The sequence below is a fragment of the Stenella coeruleoalba genome, assembly GCF_951394435.1.
Source record: "Stenella coeruleoalba genome assembly, chromosome: 14".
Lineage (NCBI taxonomy): Eukaryota > Metazoa > Chordata > Mammalia > Artiodactyla > Delphinidae > Stenella > Stenella coeruleoalba.
In genome coordinates this window covers 69,938,333-69,962,704 of record NC_137160.1, presented here as the reverse complement: position 1 = coordinate 69,962,704, position 24,372 = coordinate 69,938,333, and the positions used below count along the sequence as shown (strand labels likewise).

General features: G+C 52.6%; 1 protein-coding gene across 2 annotated transcripts in view; it reads left to right on the top strand.

The window, feature by feature from the left end:
• Positions 1-17,830, top strand: part of ASPHD2 (aspartate beta-hydroxylase domain containing 2) — a 33,216-nt gene extending 15,386 nt beyond the window's left edge. The window contains exons 1-4 of one of the 2 annotated variants that reach the window (XM_079943573.1): positions 5,192-5,372; positions 8,996-10,093; positions 15,280-15,393; positions 15,990-17,830. In XM_079943573.1, the coding sequence (XP_079799699.1) occupies positions 9,211-10,093; positions 15,280-15,393; positions 15,990-16,099 (1,107 nt within the window). In that variant the 5' untranslated portion in view covers positions 5,192-5,372; positions 8,996-9,210 and the 3' untranslated portion in view covers positions 16,100-17,830. Of the gene's footprint in view, positions 1-5,191; positions 5,373-8,995; positions 10,094-15,279; positions 15,394-15,989 lie in introns of those variants that run through there. The other variant, XM_079943574.1, reaches the window with a different exon arrangement.
• The last annotated feature ends 6,542 nt before the right edge of the window (positions 17,831-24,372 follow it).

Sequence of the window (24,372 nt, the reverse complement as noted above, 5' to 3'; positions counted from 1 at the left end):
TTTGCATCTGCTAATCCCAAACTCCCAATTCTTCCCTCCCCCACTCCCCCCAAAGCTTCCTAGTTTTTATTTGGGGTAGCCTAGGGCAATGGTATACAAACTTATTTTAGTTTTAGGAACTAAAATACAAGTACAGAAGCCAATGAAAACCCAGCTGCTCAGAGGCAAGCAACTAAGAGACCCTGGGAGTGTGCCTGTCACCCCACTATCTTCATCCCCTTTCTCTTGTTGCCCCTACCAGGGCTACTAGGAACCTCAAAGTTGGAACACAGTTGAAGCAGCTGTTCTGGAAAATCTCCAAGTAGCTCAAGTCCTATTGGAAACCTGTAACCCAGACCTTTAAAAACAAAGTTCGTTTTACCTAATCAAAACCCTCCTTGGGCTTCCCTGGTGGCGCAGTGGTTGAGAGTCCGCCTGCCGATGCAGGGGACACGGGTTTGTGCCCCGGTCCGGGAAGATCCAACATGACGTGGAGCGGCTGGGCCCGTGAGCCATGGCCACTGAGCCTGCGTGTCCGGAGCCTGTGCTCCGCAACAGGAGAGGCCACAACAGTGAGAGGCCCGCATACCGCAAAAAAAAAAAAAAAAATTGCCTCCTTATAATTTATAATTGTGTAATAGTTCAAACATTCATAGGGATAACAGGACAAACATTTATGTACCTACCACTTTCCTTTGCAAACTTAACATTTTGCTTTGTCGCTTTGGTTTTTAAAGGAATAAAATACTTAAAATAGTGTTGAAGCCCCCCCCACCACGTACCCTTCCCCAATCCTACTCCCTCTCCTGTATGCTCCCTCCCTAGAAATAACCACTATCCTGAATTTGCATTAATTGTCCCCATGCAAGATTTTTACTATTAATACATATATTAATGTATGCATTTTTCCTGAACGTATATATGTACACATATGTAACATATAATATTATATACATATTCCCTAAACAGCATATTGTATTCTTTGCATGAGTTCACACTTAAGATCAATATTATGCTATAATACCAATCTGCTGTTTCCTTTTCCAGCTCAACATTATATTTTGGAGATTTATCCATGTTGAAACATTTAGCTCTGTCTCAAGCACTTTACCTGCTATATCATATTCCTTTGTATGAATTTATGGGTGCGTTTTCCTCTTGATAATGTTTGTTGCCTCCAATTTTTCACGAAATGTTGCAATGTATATTCTTGTATGAGTCGCACTCTGCAAACTTCTCTAGGGCAAAGGCTTTCAAATTGACCTGCCACCCACTATCAGAAATGCATTTTACACTGGGACCCAGTGCAACACAAACACACAGTACTCTTAGGACACTTTCAGAAACACTCTTTGTAATTTTTGATTGTCTGTCTATTTCATTGTTTCAAATCGTGGTCATGACTCACTCTGTCAATTCTACAACCATCAGTGGAACCCCCAGTTTGAAAATCAGTGCCCTGGAGCATATACCAGGAAGTAGCATGGCAGGATTGGGGGGTGCGCACACCTTCAAACTTTACAAAAGAGGGCCAAAGTAGTTGTGCAAATTTACACTCCACCAGCAGTGTACAAGAGCACCTGTTGCTCCACAGCCTTACCAATACTTGGCGTCAACTGGCCTTTCAATTTTTGCCAAGAGGATGAAAGCAAAACAGCATCTCACTGTGGTTTTAGTTTGCCTTTCCATGATGAGCAATGGGCACGGCACCTTCCTAGTTGTTTACTGGCCATTTGTGTTTCCTCTTGTGTGACTTGCCTGCTCTTATCCTTGGCTCATTTTTATTAGATAATTTTATTTTGTCTTTAGCTTTCTTGGCCCTTTGCTTTTCTCTATAAATTTTAAGATCAGTTTATCTCGTTGCATGAAAAACATTGGGATTGTCATAAAAATTGATTTAAATTTTATAGGTCAGTTGGGGAAATTGACATTTTTGTGATGTTGTCTCTTTGGGAGTTTTTGCATACATTGTCGTTATTCACAATTTATTCTGTGCTCTTCAATATTTTTATTTCACTTTTTTTCCCCCCATCTTTCCCATTTTAGTTAAATTCATTCCTGAGTTCTTTACACTTTTGTTTTGTTGCTACTATGAATTTTTTTTTCAATTACTCTTCCAAATGCCTCCTATTTCTTTTTCTTGCCTTATTGCACTGGTGAAAAGGCCCAGTACAATGTTGGGTAGGTGTGGTGAGAGAGACCATCCGTGTCTTTTCCTTTTTTTAAAGTTAAAATACTTCTGTATATTTGCAAATGCACAGCATTTTCCTGGAAAAATGGGTAAGAAATTGGTTATAATGATTTTCTTAAGGAAAGGGAACTGGGTGGTTGAGGGATAGGGAAGGGTAGTCCTAATAAGTCATTTGTCCTTTTTACTTTTTGTTCCAGGAGCATTTAAATCCTTTTGAAAATATTAAATGAAGTTAAAACATTACAGAAAATGCTGGAATTCCTTTTGTCCACTGTGTCCAATTCTCATTCCTTCTTGACGTCCCTCTAAGTTGCTTTCTCTGAGGGATAGTCTTTATATTTACAAACATTGTAGTACTTTAAGTTTTAAAAAGGAGGACATACTAGGGTATTCTGCCAGTGCTTTTCTCCTGCTTTTACATAAATATGTGTATACATCCACAGAAACCATAGAGTAACGTTTTGTGTATATGTGCATATTATGTAAATGAAATTATACTGCACGTAGAATTCTTTTTTTTTTGCTTTATAATTTGTTCAGGAGCTTTATATTGTTATACATACATCTAGCTCTTCCCTTTTAATAGCTGCCCAGTATTATATAACATGAAGATGTTACCATTACTTTATCTACCCTAGAATTTCTCTAGGGCAGATAGAGTAGTGAAATTATTGGTTCTTAGGGGAAACAGATTTGTTGTCGTTGTTATTTTAGCAAATACTACCAAATTGCTCTATAAAGTGACTATACCAGTTTCTTTCACCCACCAAACAAGTATTTTTGTCGAGGGTCTACACATTCCCCTACTGACTTGCTGTGACCTTGATTGAGCAGGGCATGTTTTCTCTCTGGACCCCTAGTGACTCCATCTGTAGGAGGAGGGAGTTGGGTGGACCCCACGAGTGTACGAGATGGCGTAATGATAGGCTATGCAGCCTCAGAGTGGGTCGGGGATGACTGCCCTAGAGACAACAGGGAGAGGAAGAGGACGCGGGTAACAGCCAAGCTGAAGCCAGGCAATTTATAAGCACTTGGCCCTTGTCTCAACTCCTCCATTAGCACAATGAACATTTATCATGAGCTTTCACCCAAAAGCCCCCTCTGGAAGGCCCGGATACCCTTTTCTGGGGGGAATTCACCTCCCAGGGTCTCCCAGAGGAAAGAATGGCAAGCAGGGTTAGCAAAATGTGTGTATGGTAATTTTGCCGTTGAACAAATAAATGCTCTTAACAAATACAGAGCGATATAATTGCACTGGTCAAAGATAATTACAAGATTTATAGACAATATTAATTCATAATGTACTACAGATGGTGTGGTCCAGCAATGGAACACACATTTACAACTGTATGAAGAATAGTTTTCTTTTTCATCCCTGTCAGTGTGATGCAGTGACTGAACATATGTGTCTTTGGAGAAGTCTAAATATGAGCAACTTTCTGAATGTGAGATGCACCAAATACCCTCCCATCTTCTCCACCCTACCCAGGCTCAACCATTCCGAGGCTGGCAGTGAAAAGATACAACATGTTTAATGTTTCTAAATCTGATGCCTGTGTCGATTACCCACACTTGGAGCAAATCCATATGCATTTTATGGTTTCCCAATGTATGCATCCGGAATAAAAGAGAAAAAAGAAAAGTTCTTCCTCCTTTGGACTTAGAAAAGGGGGGAGATGACAGGGATGAAGTGGATTTTAAGACATGGTAAAGGCAGATTCTGGGCCACAGTAGATGTGAATTCTGAGCAATAATAGAGATGGTAGAGGTGGTTTCTGAGAGAGACAAGGTGGATTCTGGGACATCCTAGAGGTAGGCTCTGGGACAAAGGTGAGGTGGATTCTGGGGCATGGAAGAGGTGAGTTCTGGGACAGGGACCAGGTGGGTTCTGGGAAGGGGCAAGGTGGATTCTGGGTCAGGGAGAGGTGGATTCTGGGTGGGGGGGTGAGAGGTGGATTCTGGGAAGGGGCAAGGTGGGTTCTGGGACACGACAGAGGTGGGTTCTGGGTGTCGGGGTGGTGGGAGGTGGGGTCTGTGAAGGGGCAAGGTGGATTCTGGGATAGAACGGATGGACTGTGGGCTGGTCCTCCCACTCCGTGTTCCCAAAACCCACTCATGCATAGTTCCTCCGGAGCCCACAACACGACCCATGGCCCCTGTTATTTGTCTCCCACAAGCCTTCGTTCGAACATCACTTGCTCAGAGAGGCCTCCCTGGAGACTCCAACCCCGCATTAGGCCCCCCTGTTACACATTCTCATCCTGTCCTGTCCTTTCTCTTGGTAACCACTCTGCCTGGTAGGTGACTGTAGATGTGTACCTGTGATTACTTGGGCACCGCCTACTCCTGGCTAGCCGGTGACTCCTTGCGGGCAGGGGCCACGTCTGGACGGCTCGCCAGAGAGCGCAGGGCCAGCCCCAGAGAGGTTGCCCAATAATCATTTGTATCAAGCGAATGAGTTTTTCTTCCATGAAACTTAAGTATCCTGTTTGATTTGCGGTTTCATTCCAAGTGCCTACGAGGCCTCAAGTAGATGAATGAATCAATAAAGAAACAGGGTGTCAGGGCAAGAGGAAGTGAGGGAGGAAAGAAAAGGGAGGGAAAGTGAAAGAGAAGGAAAGGAGGAAATGTAGGAGGGAGAACCAGAGAAAAGAGAGAGACCAAGGGAGGGAGAACAGGCAGAGGCACAGAGGCAGAACCGGGAGCGGGTGAATTAACGCCCGCCGGACTTCATGAATTACCCAACGCCCGCCCGCCTGCGCGCGCCCTGGGACTGGGCGGGCAGTGCGTCTCCCCGCTCGGGCCCACGGCCGCGCCCGCAAAAACCACGCGAGCGGGTGGCGCGATCCCGGCCCCGGGTCACCCCGCGTGCGAGTAGCGCCCCTGGCCGCTGGGGGTCTCGGCCCCGCCCCTCAGGCCGTCGGCGCTGGCCCCGCCCCGCCCGCATCCCCTCCTCGAGCCTCCCGGCCGCGCGCGGCATTGTGGGAGTTGTGGTCCCCGCGGCCCCACGGAGCGCAGCGCGGCGTCGGCACCGGCTGGGAACCGGCTCGGCTCTGGCTCGGGCTCCGGCGGCGTGGGCCGGGCAGCAGCGGGGCGGTGGCTCCGTGGCGTGGGCAGGGGGCGTCCGAGCGTCCGCGCCCTCGGGCGGCGGCGTCTCCCCGGCCCCAGTGGCCGCCCCCGCCGCCCGCGCGCTCGGGCGCAGGTAAGCGGCTTCTCCGGGGGCTGCGGGGCAGGACGGCGGCGCAACGGGACCGACCCTGAGAGAGGGGGAGGAGGCGGGGGCCGGGAGGCTGCAGGCCCGCGGTCCCCACGCCCGGCGGCGCGGCCGCGGAGGGTGCTCAGCGCCCCGCATCTCGGCCCGTACGAGGGGCCCCCGCCGCCCAGCGCTCGCTACGTGCTGAGCGCCGCCGCCTTGGCAGTGTACGCGGCCCGGGCCGGGCATCACCCTCCTTGTCCCCTTGCTCCCTCGCGACTCTGTTCACCGTGTTAACATGCCCCATCACCGTCACCTTCTCGGTCACCATCCTCCTTGGTCCCTTCTCTTGTTGCTCTTCCCCTCCCCCCCAGCCCTGTGCATCACCCATTTCCCTTATTTCCCGTGGTGACCCTCCTCCCCTGTTCCATGAGCCTCCTTCCCTAATCGCCCACTTTTCCTGTCAGTACCTTTCCATCGTCCCATTCCCCCCACCCCACCCCCACTCCCGCCCCGACCTCCTGGTGGTCACCATCTGTATTAACCTATTCTGTGCACTCCCCTTTTCCCCCACTCTCCTGAGTGGGTGGATACTGAAAAAGCTGGACAAGAAAGTGAGGAGGAGAGGTCTCCGGTGGATACTGAAAAAGCTGGACAAGAAAGTGAGGAGGAGAGGTCTCCGGTTCCCCGCAGCAGAGGGCTGGCCCCAGGGCAGCTCTCAAGCTCCTGGGTGCATGCATCACACTCCTTGCCCGGCTCCTTGGGGGGCTTCTAGGGTACCCTGAGAGTGAGCAGAAGCTCTCTGGCACTGGGCAGCCTCTCGGACTGGTAATGTGAGCTGGATTAGCCAGGTTTGAGCCGAGTGTCTCTCTCCCTAGGTGTTCATTGTATCAGAAGTTATATTTGATTCGACTTGCTCACCAAAAAGTGGCCATGAATTCGGACCCTATTCCCCAGAGCTGGCTGACTTTGAAGATCTGGAGTTGCGTATTATTAAAGTGCAGAACTGCAATGAGGTGTCCCCATCCCTGATGAGGACAAGAAATGGAAACAGATGTGTAAAGGAAGCTGGAAGTTACTGTGGTCACAGAGACAAAAGCTGGGGGGTGGGAGTGGGGGGGTGGAATTCATGCCCTCGCAGCTGCAGGGCTGGGGTCTATGAGGGTCAGATGTTTGAACCAGTACTTGATAAACTGCCAATCACCCTGTAAAGGTAAAGGTTTAATTTAGTGTCACGTTTCAGCTGTGAGCTTGTTAATCCACCTCCGGGCTCAGGGTCCTGCCAGCGTAGTTTGGGTAAAAGTAAGTGGCAGATGTGAGAAGTCCTTACTTGAGCTCTCAGTGCTGTTTGTGATCTTGTGAGCAGGGTCTGCAGCTGGGGTCCAGGGCCTGAGGATCCTCTGCGTTTTGTTTATAGCTCAGCTTAGGGAGCGTTCATGGCCGGTGTTGTACAGAATGAGGCTTCCCTGGGGAGAGGGTAAGTGGTGTGACTGTCCAATGGAGAGATTCCCTCGTCATCTACCCGGTACTCCGCGTCTTCATTTTGATTGACTTAAACTTCAAGCAGGGCTGATGGGAACTGAAACTTAACAGGTGTTTGTTAAATGATCATCATGTCACTCTTAGAACATTTAAGAGAAACAAACCTCTCTTCCTGAGAGACTGGGTTTTCAAAGTTCCAATTAGGGCTTCAGCTCAGCGATGGGGGAAATCCTTTTAGTAAAAGTGCTTGTTATCATACAGATGTTAGTTTCACACTGAACTTCAAGAATCCTGGGGTTCTGTTTGGCAGATGGCTTGCAAACAAAATACCTTTCATCATGATTATCCTTCCCTTTTCCTCAAGAGGAAACAGCTGCCAGTTATGGGAGGACTAGTCAAGAACCAGGGCCCCGGGGTGAGTGGGGGAGGGGGTCTGTTTCCATCCAGGGGGCCCAGCCTTTCCCTCTTCTCCCAAATCTGTGAAGACATGGAGAACGTATGAGGAAAAAATTTAGCTTCTAACCTCCCGACTCTCGTATTTTTCCGAGAAACATAAAAATGTCCGTGAATATTCAGCATATGCGTTTCTGACTGAATATTATAGTCAAGCGATTCTTTATTCAACCTAAGCTGGGAAGATATAAGTAGGGAGTTAAGGACAATCTAAGGTTTCCCTTTAATTTTAATAGCTTTTGCACGTCTGGGGACCCGCCCCCCCCAAAAAAAAATTCCTTGAGATGTGTGGCAACAAGAGTATACCTTTGGCTGTTGGAATTCTCAGACCTGAGATACCTTTCCCTGATGGCCCACCTGTGGTTTGCTGGCTACTAGAGATGGGAATCCACATGTCACAGCGGTCACTAGCACATTCTGAACTGTCACCATGATGTGATCATCAGTGCTTTCAACCCATCATTCCCCTTGATCCAATGAGAGGAGCATTACCCCGTCTTAACAGATGAGCAAACTGAGACTTAGAGAGGGGAGTGACCTGCCCAGTTTGGGTTCTTAACCTCTCTGCTACGTTGCAAGAATGTTGGGGCCAAATTTAGTCCCCGGAGAAGGGGGAGGGTACAGCTTTCCTGTTTTTATTAGTTGCCTTCTCACATTCCTGTGAGACAAGGGAGAGCATGGTACCAAGCGAAATTTCTGAATTATTCTGCTCCTCGAGGTGAGGGAATGTATTACACATGTAGTAGAACATAGACCTGGCTGTTTTCATCCAATTAGAGCAGGATGGACAGAGAGTTTCACCTGGGAAGCACGGCCGGGGTTCTATAGACACAGGCAATGAGACAGCTGGGCTTCGATCATCTCTTAGGTTGTTAGGATAATCAGCGTGCCGGACACTGGCCCAAACCATCGGCAGGATACGTGGCAAAGCACAGCACTTCTGTGTGTTTTGGAGACAGACCGGAAAGGGCTTCTATTTTCATTCTATCCATCATTTCACTTTCATAATCTCATGGGTGAGGCCAGTAGATAGCGTCCCAAGCGAGTAGACAGAAAATGCCTGGTGTCTGCCACAGATGTGACCCCGGGGAGCCCACTTCCTTTTCCAGCTTGATTTAAGCCCAACCTATGTCAGAAGGGCAAGAGAGGTTAAATAAGAATGATGAAGTCCTGTGAAAAGAGCAAGTAAAACGGAGAATATGCAGTTCCAAATTCCTTTACCATTTGTAAGATGCTTTTGAATCCAGATTTCTCTTTAATAAAAGGTACAGAGATTTAAGGAGAATAAGCATTTATTACATACCTACTGTGCAAGAGCGTAGCAAAATGGATAGATATGGCTTTGAAGTGAGATGGGCTCTGTGTCCCTGCCCCGGCTGCATGAACTGGGGTGAGTTATAGGACCTCTCTGAGCCTCAGTTTCCTCATCCATAAAATGGGGATCACAGCACCTCCTAAGGATGACACAAAACAGATGGGACTACTGTAATGATCAAACAGTACTTGATGCAGATTAAACACTACTGGCCTTTTGGGAAAGGGGGTGGTGATAACATGGAAGGAGAAAGTGCAGGATTGAGAAGCGTGTCCCCTTCCAACAGAGACCTGACAAAACGGGCTGGGGCTTTGTGTTTCAGTTGAGGACTTTTCCAGGGGTAAAAATTTATGCCGGTTTATTATTATTTTTTTCATCTCAGGTTTGGACTGCCTAAAAAAGTCATTTCACGGTGACCAGCCCCACTTGCCGACGTGACCTAAAGCCGCTCCTTTGCCCCCACCCGCAGTGACTTTTGCCGGGAGCGGGGGACTGGGCACAGATGTCTTTCCATGCCGCCCTTGGCAGGACCCGAGGAACCGTGGCAGCCATGCCTCCGCCTGCCCCAGCCGCCCCTCACCCTCTACGCTGACCTGCATGGTATGCATGCCCTTGGGACTCCCGAGGACTGACCAGCTGACCTCTCTTCGGATCCCCAACAGCTCCCCCAAAATGTCGCTCGAGTGGCTGGTGGCCTGGAGCTGGTCGCTGGACGGCCTGAGGGACTGCATCGCCACCGGCATGCAGTCCGTGCGGGACTGCGACACCACGGCCGCGGTCACCGTGGCCTGCCTGCTGGTCCTGTTCGTGTGGTACTGTTACCACGTGGGCAGGGAGCAGCCCCGGCCCTACGTCTCGGTCAACGCCCTGATGCAGGGCCCCGACGCCACGGGGCTGCAGAACGGGTTCGTGTACTGCCAGTCCCCCGAGTGCGTGCGCTGCAGCCACAGTGAGGGTCTCAACCAGAAGCTCTACCACAACCTGCAGGAGTACGCCAAGCGCTACTCCTGGTCCGGCATGGGCCGCATCCACAAGGGCATCCGCGAGCAGGGCCGCTACCTCAGCAGCCGGCCCTCCATCCAGAAGCCCGAGGTCTTCTTCCTGCCCGACCTCCCCACCTCGCCCTACTTCGCCCGGGACGCACAGAAGCATGACGTGGAGCTGCTGGAGCGCAACTTCCAGACCATCCTGTGCGAGTTTGAGGCCCTGTACAAAGCGTTTTCGAACTGCAGCCTCCCACAGGGCTGGAAAATGAACAGCACCCCCAGTGGGGAGTGGGTCACCTTTTACTTGGTCAATCAGGGGGTCTGCGTCCCCCGGAACTGCAGGAAGTGCCCACGGACGTACCGCTTGCTTGGAAGCCTTCGGACCTGTATTGGGAACAATGTTTTTGGGAACGCGTGCATCTCCGTGCTGAGCCCCGGCACCGTGATAACGGAGCACTACGGACCCACGAACATCCGCCTCCGCTGCCATTTAGGTACGTGGCGGGGACAGGGCCTCCCGGCACGCACTGTTCTAGCAAATACATCCCAGCCCGTCTGCCGGCCGGGAGCCCAGACACCGCGAGTTGTAGTCAGTAGCCAGGATTGGGCTTTTTCTCATGCTTCACTGTACTCTGATCAAAAATGGATGGGTCACGTGTGAACAGTGTTGGCAGCAGAGAATTGAGTCAAAAAAGAAACGTGTGGTCAGTATAAACCTAATTTGTGACAGAAACTCCGTCCAAAGGAGCTGTCTGCCGAGATGGGAATGGTCTCCATCTACGCTGTCCAGTGCAGGAACCACCAGCTGCATGTAACTTGAGTGCCTGAAATGTGGCCAGTGCAACTAAGGAGCTCAATTTTTACTTGAATCCAAATTTTAAAATATGACACTTGGCTACTGTATTGGACAGAGTAGTTCTAGAGCCAGAGGCTATTGGGGTGATTCAGGAGGCTGAAAGATACCCAAGTGCCTTCCGAATCAACAAGGACGAAGGGACGCTTTGTGTGAAGTTGATTTTATTCTGCTTCTAGGGAGGCTGGTAATACGTGTAGTGTGTGTAGCAGTGGTTTTGAGAACAGGGTCTGGAGTCAGATTGCCTGTGTTTGCGTCCTCACCCCACCATGAGCTGGCTGTGTTACTTTGGGCAAGTCAGTCCCCCTCCCTGGGCCTCAGCTTCCTCATTTGGGAAGTGGAGGTATTATAAAAAGATCATCTTTTACAGAGTTATGTCGAGGCTCTGGTGTGATGATGTGCATCGTGAGGCATTTGCTCAAGCAGAGCCTGATAGTGAGTACTTGATAAAAGCAGGCTCAGAAACTACTCGGTGAAGAGGGACGTTAGTTCTCCAGAGTGCCTCCTTCCTAGTGAGTCATGATAACATTGGTTACCAGGGCAGTGGCACCACTGGTTAGCATCCCAGACTAGAGGAGCTGCCGAGAGCCTGAGCAAGGTCCCGCTTTGGAAGTCCGCCCCAGCTTTGTGTTGGAGGGACGAGAGGCGCACGGAGGAGCCCCAGTATAGCCTGGAGAAGGGGGTTCATAACCATGGTCCACAGGGCAGCCTCGGGGCTGCCTGGGGGACCTGAGCCCGATGCCCCGGGCCCTTCAGCCCCTCTTCGCCCAGAGCCCTCTGCTTCTCCCGCTCTCTCTGTGGAGACTGGACAGAGGGCTTCACTGCTTTAAAAAAACAGAAGGAACTAGGTTCGAGCAATTGACATCGTTTTGAGTATTTCAAGAGTAAAAGCAGGACAGGGTAGGGGCTCTGGAGGGAGTTGCCTGGCTCCGTGGCTGGCTGTGAGACTTTGGGAAATAACCACGTCTCTCCGGGCCTCAGTTTCCACATCTGTAAAATGAGGAGATAGTACTTATTCACAGGAATGTTGAGAGCTTTCAATGAAGTCATATCTGCCATGGCTGCTTGACACGGCTCCTGGCATGCGACAGCATTCGATAAATGGTAGCTAGTAGCTTTTATGATCATACGCTGTGTTGGGCAGTGTGAAAAATGACCCATAAGACATAGTCCCTGCCCCTGGGAAACAGTGGAAAATGCACAGACTCTGGAAGCAAACATACCTGGACTCAGATCCCGGCTTAGCCCCGTTTGCCGGGTGACCCTGGGCAGGCTCTGAAACTGAGCCTCCAATTTCTCCTCTCTGAAATGGGCGTAACACCTACCTGGAGGGCTGTTTGGAAGATTAGAAGTATGTCCTGTGTGTGAAGTGCTTGGCAGGTAGAGGGCAGTCAGTTAAAGGGGGCTCTGGTTGATCTAAGAAGTGAGATGATCGTCTTAGTGATGATCATTGTAATGAAATCTCTGTGTGAGGCACCAGGGCGCACTCTGAGCTCAGGGGACACGGGCTGCCTGTGGGCTGCTCCGGGACGGGGGTCTGACCCTGCAGGACCGCTGGGGCCGCCGGGGTGGAGCAAAGCAGGAGGCTCCCCCTGGGGCTGGGGCGCCATATCTGGGCTAGCTGGGGAGCCCGCTGGTGGGGCTGAGCTTGACCAGCACAGTGGGAGCAAACCGCAGGGGGCCTCCCTGCCAGGCTGTGGGCCTCGGGGAGCAATGCTCTTCTTTTTAAAGGTTTCCCTTGTAAGTTTTCTAAAAGCTTCAGAAGGACGTGTAGGGAAGGGCACTTGAGCTGGGTGTGGTAGAATTCCGGGCAGGTGTGTCGAGTAGGAAGGGCTGGTGGACCTGCCGCCTCCCAGGTGTTCATGCCTGTTGTGTATGTGTGCAGTGTACATGTGTGTGTGTGTGTGTAACATGTGCCCACGTGGGCCTCTTTATGATCCGTCATTCCCCTCCCGGCCCAGAGAGTCACTTGCCACCGGAAAAACTGGGTCATCCGTGTCACCCTGGACAGCAGGCGGTGTTGGAAGGCGTCCCACTAGCGTGAGCTGTCCCCATGGCAAGGGTGAGCGCCAGGGTTGGGTTTGCTCCGTTTCCTCCTCTCCTCTGTCCTTCCACCCAGGAAGGAAAGAGAGGGGTGTGAGACTCATGTGACCTCGTGTGTTGACATAGGGGGTGTCCGGAGAATGAGGTCAGAGGCAGGAAGGGCCTGGTACATGCCAGCGGCCACACCTCCGCCAGTTACCTGGCAGACGTGGGGAGGCACCTGCGGTTCCAGAACTGTGTCCTTGCAGTGCCCCGCAGCCTCCCTTTCCGCCTTCCGTCTTGAGTGGGGGCTGGGGGCGTCGTCCCGGCCGCCGCTCTTCAGCCGTCAGTGCCTCCGGGTGGCACACGTTTGCCGAGCCTGCTCCGAGCTTCCGCTAGAGGTGGCATCGCTCAGCACCCGTCCATGCGGCCCAGCCGTCACCCAGCACCCTGTACGGGGCTGCGAGGTCCCCACCCACTGTCACGAAGCTCCAGGGAACAACCTCTGAAACTAATGAGGCAGCTGTTAGCCAGGAGGCAGATACCGGTCCAGTGGCAGACCCTCAGGGAAGGGTGGATGAAAGTGTGTGAGCGTATCCAGATTCTCGCTACAAAAGCCCGTTAGGCTCTCATTTTCCTTTCATGAGTATATTGTTGGATTTCTCGGCCGTCCGGCTGGGTGATACAAGCTGGTCAGCTCCTGTCTGCCTTGCCCACCCTGAGTGCCAGCTGCCAGCCTCCTGAAGTGGTGGACAGAGCCCTTTCTCCACCCGTCTTGCGCCTCTATCCATGGGCATTGGGGACAAAGCAGTGAGCCCTAAGCCAGAGGGGGCCTGGGGATATGGGACTGGCCGAGGCCATGCGTGGGGCCTATGTGTCCCCAGTAGCCGCCCGAATGCTCTGTTTGGGCGGGTGTTAATCATATCTGCCAGCCAGGCTGGTTTATGGCAGTAGGCGGGGATGGTGGGCCGCTGGAAGGCTGGGGCGCAGTGAAGGGAGGCGGAGGCGAGTGAGCAGGGGCTGGGAAGCCGGCAAGCCAGGCCGTTTTTCTGTTGTACCATTGGGGTGGTGATGAATCATTTCGTGGCCCAGAAAAAGGGGAGCTTCTTTTTGGAATCCTGGGGTGTTCTGTCCCTGCAGAGAACCACCTATCCCTAAAGGCCTTCTCCACTGAACCAAGCGGTGAGGGCACGCATGGAAATCTTTCAGGCGGAGCGGAGCTCCTTTACAGCCCTAACCTCCCCCAGCAGCTGTTAACAGTAGTGGGAGATCCTGGTTCCAGAGGCAGAACTGACAGTGTCAGCTGATTCAGTGAAACGTACTATTGATAGTTGAAACATATTAACTACAGGGAAGTTGACAACCACTTAGCCTCACTGCTACCGATGTAACAACTAGCATTTATATTCTACTGTCCAGTGTTGTAAGAGCCTGTTCCATGGAGCCAGACAGATCTGGGTTCAAATCTCAGTTCGCACAGGACTAAATAGCGACTTCCAGCAGGTCACTTAACTTCTCTGAAGCTCAGTTGCTCCATCTGGAAAGTGTGTGATGTCCGTAAAGTGTTTATTTAACACAAACCTGCTCACAGTAAGTCTTCAGTGATTGGTAGCAAGGACAGTGGTCACACAGCCTGGAAGGCAAGTGTGCTCATGGCCTCTCTTTACAGATGAGGAGGCTATAGCTCAGAGAGGTTGAGTGACTTGCTCAGAGTCACCCAGCACGTAAGGGTGGTCGTCTGACCTGAAGTCCTCTCTCCTGCCCATTACTCCACGTGGCCTCTTTGTTTGAATTCTTACTCCATATGTGTCTCCTGGCGCCATCCATTTCTGGTTCAGAGGGTGTGTTAAATCCTCAGGCTGTTAGAGAGTACGCTGTTTCATGTGTGTCGTAGGGACATTAAATCAGAGCGGGGATGCTGACTGGCCCAGGGTCGTGATTATCAGGGTGGGTCACTGAAGACAGACAGAACACCATGATCCCAGGCCCTCTCGCAGGGCCCACTTCCTCCCGGCTCAGGGCCTACCCAGCCTCCTCTGAGTCAGTTAGGTGGCTGTGCCGGTGCCTTCATTCACAGATGACCAGGTAGTGCCAGGGGCCAAGCGTTCCTTCAGACCCTTGAGTTGGAAATGGGGGTGTGAAAGTGCATGCACGGCAGCGCTTGAAGAAGACCCCCCTTTCCGGGGTTCTATACCCGAGCTCGGGTCCCCCGCCTGCATTTTGAACATATGGCTTCCTACGAGGGTGGCAGTCAGTTTCCTCTGAAAGCTCAGGCGTTTCTTTAGGGGTGTCACCATTTTCCCAGAATGAGGCTGGGGAAACTTGGACTGTGAACATGCCATCCTCAGGCCTCACAGTGGATTTTAACGTTGGACCCTAAAGAGGAGGGCACTGTGTGAGTCTCCGAGTCTTTAATCTCGACGGAAGCAGCCTTTGCCTATTGGGCAGGCAGGGTTCTGAACCTGGCCTCCCTCGGTTTCCGGGGCCCCACGACTGGGCTTCAGGAGTCTCACAAGTGGAGCGCAAGCCTTGGTCCGTGCTTTGATCAGAGTAGTCCCTGGCCCAGAACAGATTAAGCCACCAGAGGAATGAGTTTCTCCAGGGAGCACAGTGAGGGTGCAGGTGCACGGCCTGCATCTGTCCTAACGGACTGCCTCCACCCACCCACCAAGCGGGGCTCCCGAGGGGTAAGGCGCAGGGTCGGGGCTTTGGAGGTCGAGAGCTTCCTCCAAAGCCTGCCACTCCCGACTTCCGGCGTCCCTGGCCCTGCCCGCCTTCATTTTCTTTTCTCTGCTTTGCCCCCAGGTCTGAAAACTCCGAGTGGCTGTGAGCTGGTGGTGGGCGGGGAGCCCCAGTGCTGGGCAGAAGGCCGCTGCCTCCTCTTCGATGATTCTTTCCTGCACGCCGCGTTCCATGAAGGTGAGTGTCTGTGTGCCCCGTGGCCGCCTTTAAAAATATAAATATATATATTTACATGTATCTTTAAACTTTCTTTTTAAAGCAGTTTTTGGTTCCCAGAAAAGCTGAGCAGGAAGTACAGAGTGTGCTCCCTGCCGTGACCCCCATAAATTTCCCCTCTCTTAGCACCTTGTAACAGTGGAGTACGCTGGTTACAATGGCCGCGCCAATTTTGACACATCATCAGTAACTCAGGTCCGTAGTTTACATGAAGGTTCACTCTTACTGTTGTACACTCTGTGGGTCTGGACAAACGTGTGATGTCACGCGTCCACCATGACAGGATCGCACGGAGTAACCTCCCTGCCCTAAAAGTCCTCCGCGTTCCACCTACCACGTTTTCACCCTTCCCTCCCTCTGCCCGTTTCCTTTCTGCACTCTGCTCAGAACCTTCTGGGGTCTTCTGATAATGTTGTTGATCAGAGAGGAGGAGAGCTTGCGATCTGTGCCGGGGTCAGCAGGGGTCCCTGCCCGAAAGCTGACCGCGTGGGTCTGGCTCTGCCCGGGTCCTGGCTCCGGGCGGTTTGAACCTCTCCTCTCTCGCCGCCCTCCCCCAGGTTCGGCGGAGGACGGCCCACGGGTGGTTTTCATGGTGGATCTGTGGCATCCCAACGTCGCAGCGGCCGAACGGCAGGCCCTGGATTTCATCTTTGCCCCGGGACGATGAGAACATTGGTCGTGCTGCAGTCGCCGAGAGTGGCCGCGGTCCGCCCGGGCAGACAGGGGTGCGGCCCGGCCCCTGCCCCTGTTCCAATTCCATGCCTCGACAGAATGCTCTCATTTGGGATTTGGTTTTTAGGTCGTGTTGGGTCCCTCTTTCCTTCGGTTATTGAAAGTGGGAAATTTTCAGCTTGTATTTCCTTAGATTTTTTTTCCCTTCCAATCATTTGCTTCTGCGATTCCTTTCTGCCTAAAAGCGCATTACTTTGCTCTGTGACCAGAGGCTCGGGGTCCCTGTCGTCTGTGTCACGCTGCTACTTGGTTTCGTCAGTGCTCTGAAATAGGGTCGCCAAATGGTTACTTGTCTGGATGTAATAACGTAAATCTTCCTGTCATCTTAAAAGAAAAAAACAAAAACAAAACAAAACACTGCAGATCAGAGAGCTGGAGGACGTGGCCTCTGCTGCTGTCACGATCACCCTGGGCCTCAGACGCCCGGGTCGGGGGAGCCCGCGGTCTGCATCCCCAGCTGTCCCCTGCTGGCTTCCTCGGCAGGGTGGCCCAGTCAGGGCAGGGCAGACTCACCATTGCTCACCTCACCCTGAACCCAGTCGGGTCCCTGATGGCAAGAGCATCAGGCTGGTGGCAATGGAGGCTTTTCTGTAGACGTTGCTTTCCGACAGAGCTGAGGCTGGTGTCTTCGAGAGCCAAGCTGGGGCTCCCTCGGTTCAGCAGCTGAACATGTGATTCGATTACCTCACTGCCTACAGAAGCCCTACTGCCAAGCCGGGCCTGGAGAATTCCCCGTTTGAGCTGTTTGGAGTCCAAGGTGATGAGCATTCAGACCCCCAGGCTGGCTGATGGGCGCCGAGGTGAGATGAGACCTCACTCATCCAGTGACGTTCTGGAAAAGCCTTTCTCTGGCAAAACTGGAATCGTAGATCCGCCCGAAGTGTCTGTTTTGCTTTGGAGTTCTGTTTCCTATGATTTCCCATTTGTCTGTACATAAGCGTTCAAACGCTGGGCTCGGAGATCATGGCAGAGTCGGCCCTGTGTCTCTGTCAGTGCACAAGGGTGTGGTGAGGGCCACCTAAGCCAGTGTGTGCACGTGAGGACACTGGGGGGACCTACATACCCAAAGGACCCATGGTCGCGGCGCTGGGTCTGCTGTGAAGGACGTGGCCAGTTTGAGGCACTAAGTCTAGAAGCAGCCCCCCGTTAGCCGATGTGTGAAGGAGTCTCCTCCAGTCACACTAGAGATGCCTTTTTTGAATAATGTATTACGGCAGAGTCAGGTTTGTAAAGCCTTGGAGCGGTACGGAACATACTGCTTGTCCCGTCTGGGTCCAGTGTTTCTATCCGAACGGAAACCAGCAGCTTCTGGGAGGAGCAACCGTCAGAAGTAAACGCGGTCTGAAACGCACTAGGTAGTTACTAGCAAGTGTGCAAAGAAACCGTGTCTACATTTGAGTACAATTTCTACACAGATGTTTTTCAGCGATTAGAATGCAGGAAAGGGCAGAAATGTCAAACACACCTGAAGTCTTTTTACTTGTTAAGTTTCTTGTTAAAGAATCCCTGAGGTGCATGATTTCTATACGTACTGACTGCTCTACGTTTACAAAGCCAGCAGCCCACACAGGCCCCTGGCTACCTGTGCTCACGTGACGCGGTTGGGGAGCAGAGGGTAAATAAAAGATCTTGCTGAAAACCAGAGTGAAGTGGTAAAGCGATCTGTTGGAGAGGTGACGTGGGACTTGGGCAGAGGCTCCGAGAGGGCCACTCGTTGCAGGCTCTTGGTTTCTGGATCGTGTCACAGAGACAGGCGGGCCCCTAACGGTGATCATGTACAGGGAATGAAGCAAGATGTAGTTCTCAGTAATGGGCGCGGAGTGGGGGAAAGGAGCAGATCCATGGAATGTTCAGGAGCTGCAGGTGTCACTCTGGACAAAGAACAAGGACCGTGCTTCAGGAGAGCTGAGGATTCCGGACTCGGTGCCAGGAACTTGCTCCCACGTCACCTTGCACAAGTCATGGAGCCTCTGGGAGCCTCAGTTTCCTTCACTGTAGAGACAGTGCCTGGCACGTGAAGCAGCGAGGTTGGTTCCCTTCCTGACATAGCAGGGGTTCTAAGCAGTTACAGACAAACAGGTGAGGAGGAAGGATGGGTGAGGAAGAGATGGACGAGTCCACCGGGTCGCTGGTAGAGGCGGCCGGGGAGCTGCGGCTTCTTTCTGCTGTCTGTGTCTAACCTCGGGGAGAAAGAAGCAGGGCCCTTGGTGGCTCTGTTTTGAATGTTTCCCCTTGTCTTAGAAGAAGGACAGGGAGCTCTGGTGGCCTGGAGCCCCAGGAGATGCCTGGCTGCCAGGTGTTTTCATAGCAAAGCTGGCCAGGCTGCCACAGCAGGTGGGAGGGAAGAGCACCGTGCACCCTGGGCCACGATATTTCTCGCTCTCCTGAAGCGCGCGTTGCCAGCTAGGCAACTGCTAAAGTAATTTACACGTTGCAGCCGGGGATGCCCAAGGTGAGAAAAGGGAGGCAGCATGCCTGCCCAGCTTCGAGTGGGAAGCCCTGCCTTCCACGCAGAGGCAGCCTGCCTCGGCTGCAAGGCCGGATTGGTGACTCAGTTTGACAAGGTCACCTCCCAGGTCTCCCAGGCACCTGCTCATCATCCCCCAAAGTCGCCTAGATTGTCTGGGTTCTGAGCCCTCCTTTGCTGACAGCAGCCACCCTTGTAGCATTGAGTAGTGCCCTGCAGCGTGTGGTGGGGGAGGAGAAGGGTAGTCCTCACCCACTGGCTCTGGACTTTGGCTGCACAGTACAGTCACCCAGGGAGCTTTTGAGAAATACTGATGCCCACACCCTGCCCCCAAGGCATCTCAGTTCTTTGGCCAGGTCTCCGGTATTTGTTTCAACTCATTTCCTGGGCTGACTCTAATGTGTAGCTGGAGCTGAGGGTCGATGCCCTGAGTAGCAAAAATGGCAAGGCCTTTGAAATCAGCCAGCTGGAGGTTCAAGGCTCAGCTGTGCCCCTATGTGATACTGGGATAGGCCACCTAACCTTGGCCTCTAGGGGATGGTCACTGTTGTAACACTCTCCTCCAGCAGTACTCTGACGAGCCTCTTGCAAGACCGTAACATTCCCCTTTCTCAGTCCCTGGATTTCCAGGACCTGACCCAACCCCAGCTGCAGGGCTAGGCACATGACCCACACCTGACCAATCATCAGAGCCTTGCAGACTCCTGGGTACTAAGGGCTGGGCACATGGTCCAAGTTCTCTCCTGGGACCATTGAGAAAGAGAGGCTACTTTTCGAGGGATGGGAGTGGGGGATCCAGTGTAAAGAAAATCTGAGAGAGAAACCCACAGAGGAGAGCAGGTCTCTCATCTTGTGGAGATCATCTGAGTCCTAATATAGCTTTGCCTGGAACCAGCCCTACCTCTGGACTTTTCCGTACATGAGCCAATAAACTCCCTTTTAACTCTTAAGTCTGAGTTGTGGTTTCTGTCTGTTGCTACCAAATGTCCAAATCCACTCTGTGAGCTTCATCTCGAAAATGTGCCCAGTGCTTCCTCTCATGGGCTTAAAGTGAGGTCTGGATAAGGTAAGATTGTGGCAAGTTGTGGGTGGGTGGGAGGTGCTCCTTACATGTTTTTAAAATGTAAATACGAGAAGCAGAGGCTAAGTACAAAATGCTGTTTTTAAGGACCATGATGGCCTACTGGCAGCCGCCTCCCCGTGACATGTATGTCCCTGGCTGAATCTTGCTAACCAGATGTAAACACAGGGAACAGGAGAGAATAAGGCTATATACTTTAGAGCTGCTGACAGATGGCAGTGAAAATACTCAAGCAGACCGTAGCATTGGGTGGCAGGAGGCAACACACACAGAGATTAATTGACTTTCCGCCTCCTTCCCAGGCACACACGTTGGTCCTAACTTCGGATCACCTACCCTTCCCCATGTTTCCCACTTCCGCCGCGTTAGCCACCCCGGCTTCAAGGTGAGTGTGTTGCGTCCTCGAGTACAGACAGCACTGTTCCCTCTGGAAGATTCTATTGTATACATTATTATCCCATAATACTTGTGGCCCCGCGGGGGTGGGTGCTGGGACAGTTACGCTCACTTAAGACGAGAAAACGTAGGCTCGGGGCAGTGGGCGAGCACAAGGCTGTGGTGCTGGCTGGAGGGCGAGCCGGAAACAGAAGCCAGGTGTCCCGGCTCACGGCTCAGCATCCCCAGGCTTTTGAACTCCGGTCATGTGTTGAGGCCTCTCTCTCCACGGCGGGCAGAGGGACCCCCGTGGGGAGGCCGTTTGCCTTCTCAGGACACACAGGACACTGTTTGCCTTCTCAGGACACTGAGCCCCACTTTCTGTGGGTCCACGACGTGCCACACTTTTACTTACATCGCCTTTCCTCTGCATTTTAAAGAAGATACTGAGAGTTTCCAAAGCACTAAGTGGTAGAGCTGCGATCTGAACCCTGGTCTCACACCAGAGCCGCGTGCTCCTACTGCCTCAGGAACCAGTTGGGGCTGGTTGGAGAGCAAGGACGCACCCTCTGAGCACACGGGAGATGGAGTGGGGAGAGGGCTCGTCTCACCGTCCCCGTGCCCCGCGCCCTTCCCGGGGATCTCTCAGCCCCGCCGAGTAGGAGGGCAGGGCAGAGAAGGGCTAGCACTCAGCTTGGACCCGAGCGCACTCAGGCTCTCATGACATGGCCTCTTCTTGGCGCTTGACAGGATTCAAAAGGCACTCTGGGTTTTGTTCCCCAGAGAAACACAGCTGGTTTCAAGTTCAGACATTGAAAATAAACAGAGAGGAAGTGTCCTTTTTCAGCCTTGAAGCCCTTAGAATCTTCACCTTAAGCTTCCCAGATTCAATGAATGTACTGAGAAAAGATCCAGCGTGCCTTTTTCTCCTGAGCTACGATGACGAGTGTGGATCTTACACCCCGCCCTCCCTAGGGGGAGGGGACAGGGTACTTCCCCTCCCGCTGCTCTTTTCTCAGGACAGTCCACAGTGAAGGGGGTGTGTGTGTGTGTAAGGCGGGAGGGGGTGAACAGATGCTAGCGTTGCACGCAGTTCGAGAGCGTCAGCCGTCGGTTCCCTGCTCACCCCCGTGGACCCCTTATTAGTAGGGGTCTCCCTCTCTCCGTCGTGGCTTCCTCCGTCTGGAGACAGTGCCCATCATAAAGCAGGCACATCCCTCCATCTGCCCCAAGTGAGGCGCTTCCAATCTCCCAAGTAGTCCCCAAACCTGCCCATCTCTCTCAGTCATGTCACCTCCCTGCTCCGCGCCACTAACCCTTCCCACCTGGACAGCCGCAGCCTCCTGGTGGTTCCACTCCTGCCCTGCTTCTCGCCCATCTGAGAGCCAGTGACATTTCCAACAGGAACCAAATTGAGTCACTGCCCTGCTTAAAGGCTCCCCTTCGCCCAGTGTCTCGGCCACCTTGCAAGGGCCTTCACGGTGCAAGCCCTTGCTCCCCCCCGCGCTCCGTGGCACCGCACTGTTGAAAGACAGAGGCTTGGAATGGCCAGAAGGACAGACACATCAAGTTTGCAGGGTGGGCGCATTAGTTTCCCATGGCTGCTCTAACAAACTACTATGAACCTGGTGGCTTAAAACAACCGAACTCGTTCGCTCATGCTTCTGGAGGCCAAAGTCCAGAATTGGTTTCGCTGGGCCTAAGTCAGTGTGTTGACAGAATCCTGCTCTCTGGGGTAGAGGCCATCCTTTGCCCCTTCTGCATCTTGTGGCCGCATCACTCAACCTCTGCCTCCGTCCTCACTTCTCCTTCTCTTCCGTGAGTCACCTGCTTCTGCCTCTCTGACAAGCACACTTGTGAGGGCACTCGGATGACCTGCATCTCAAGATCTTTAATCACACCCGCGCGACCCTGATCACCCGACGTAACGCTCACAGGACCTGGTTGGTATCTTTGGGGGCCACTGCTGGGCCCACGACACAGGGCCTGTGGTCCGGTGTGAGGATGCACACTCAGCGGGGAGCAGCTGCACCCCACTTCCTGCAGGATGGGTGTGAGGAACGCAGTAACTGGGGGAGTGTGCAGAGCGTCTCGGCCACATGAGAAAGGCCCACCATGGGGCTTCAACGCTCGGGAGAGGGTGACTGCAACCAAGAGCCAGTCCCCACTGGCTGTACGGTCAAGGTGACAAGAGCCATAAGCCTAGATGCTTCCTTCCAGCGGGAGGCAGTTTGATTAGGCTCAACATCCCTCCGGGGACCAGAGAGCCTTTCCCGGCCGGAGTCTGATCGATTGCCACTGTTAATCACACCATGGGACCTTTTTCCCTGAGGTTCACAGAGCCTCTCACTGCTCTCCGTCCTCCCACGTTCCCCGCTCTCTGGCGGGAGGCAGTCGTCCTGGATGATGGGGGGTGTGCCGTAAACCAGGGCGTCCTGCAGACACCGCCGTCCCTGGGGGCACGGGTGCGGAGGAGTGGGGCTCGCCCCCGTGGGAAGGATCAGACTCTGGAACTGGCAGGAAGAAAGGGGAGGGAGCGCTCGGTTCCTTCCTTAGTGGTGCGGCCCGGCGGGTGCTGGTGGCTGGATACGGACCGAGGCTGAAGGGCCCCTGGGCCAAAGCTGCAGGGAACCTGGTCGGGGGCTAAGATGTGGGCTTGCGAGTGTCCTGTCTGCTGCTGTAACAGACCACCCCGGGAGTGGCGTAAAACAACACACGTTTATTGTCTCCCACGCTGCCTGAGGGCTAGTTCAGAAGTGGTTCGGCTTCATGGTTCTGGCTGTTTCTTACGAGGCTGAGTCACATGTCGGCAGGGGCTGCAGTCCTCTGAAGGCACCCGGGCTGGGGCACCTGCTTCCAAGAAGGCTCACTCACGTGGCCGTGGGCAGGAGACCCTCACCACGAGGGCTTCTCCATAGGGCTGCCCGGATGTCAGCTTCTCCCCAAAACAGGTGAACTGAGAGGGAGGTGGCAGCTGTGATGTTTCATAACCTACTCTCAGAAGTCACACTGTCATTTTTGCCACATTCTAGTCATTGAAAACGAATCACTAAGTACAGCCCACATTCAAGGGGGAGAATCAGGTCCCTAATTTGTAGCAAAGAAATTGTGGACTTATTTTAAAATGGCCGTCACATGCAGGTCTCACATTCTGCTGTGCGGACCCGAGATCACAGGACCTCATACCTGTGATCGCTGAGACTCAGCTCAGAGGGAAGCACCGGGCTGCCTCGAGCACTGATTCTCAGGAACAAGCATTTTGTATTACACACATTTTAGGCTCAACAGCAGCCCTGGGAAATTAGATGGGAAGAGAGGTTTCTGAAAGCAAAACAGAGGAGATTAAGCTCTGCCAATGGCCTGACAGCCAGGAAAGGGCTCAGAGACAGGCAGGAGATTTCCTTGTGAAGCAGATCTTGTTTGGAAGAGTCCTTGAGCCCAGGTAGTTAGCCGAGGTACCGGGGGCGCAGATGAAAATGGGCTCAGGGGCTCCAGGTTCTGTCCCTGTGTCAACACGTAACAGGTCAGAATTTCACCAAACTCAGGACTTGGAGATCTCACGATTCTGGAGCATCAGTGGCAAGAGGAAAAAAGTGTGGATGCTTGAAATACCTCAGGACAGAAAGCGAACATGTTCTGTGTAAGGCGGTCACGGGAGTGTTCCGTGAGAGCTTGGCCCCGGGATTTGTAAGGGACTTTTCCTTGGAGAATCAGGCAGAGAAGTAGGACACTGTACATTTCTCCTAGCTTGAGGTGTGGTCCTCCTCCATCTGGGAAGCTCACCTCTTAGGCCAGCCAGTGGCAGGAGGGACCCCAGAGAGGAGACAGAAAGGGTGACGTGGGCCTGGCGTGCGGTTCAGCCACGCTGAAGCTGGTGCTCCCTGGAACAGCGCGCCACCCTCGCACGGACCGTTCTGTCATGCGCTCTTCCTCACCTGGCCAGGCTGGATCAGGCAGGGCAAAGAGAAACGTGACCACGTGAAATACACACATATGTACATATATACATAGATACCTTCTTCCTTACTTTGTCACTAGAGATGTTACTGTTACTCAGAACTCATTAGTGTTTTTGGCTATTTTTATTTTTAGCCCTTAGAAACTTGTTTCAAGAAAAAGACACCATGTCAGAAACATGAGATAATGGTTCACTGACATGAAGTTATTAACATCACAATTTTCAAATGGAATCTCAGGTACTTCCAGTAAACATCTGGTTAGGATTTTGTGAAATATTTTCATCCTGTGACCTGCATCATATCATAAAATGTCAGGCTATAACGTA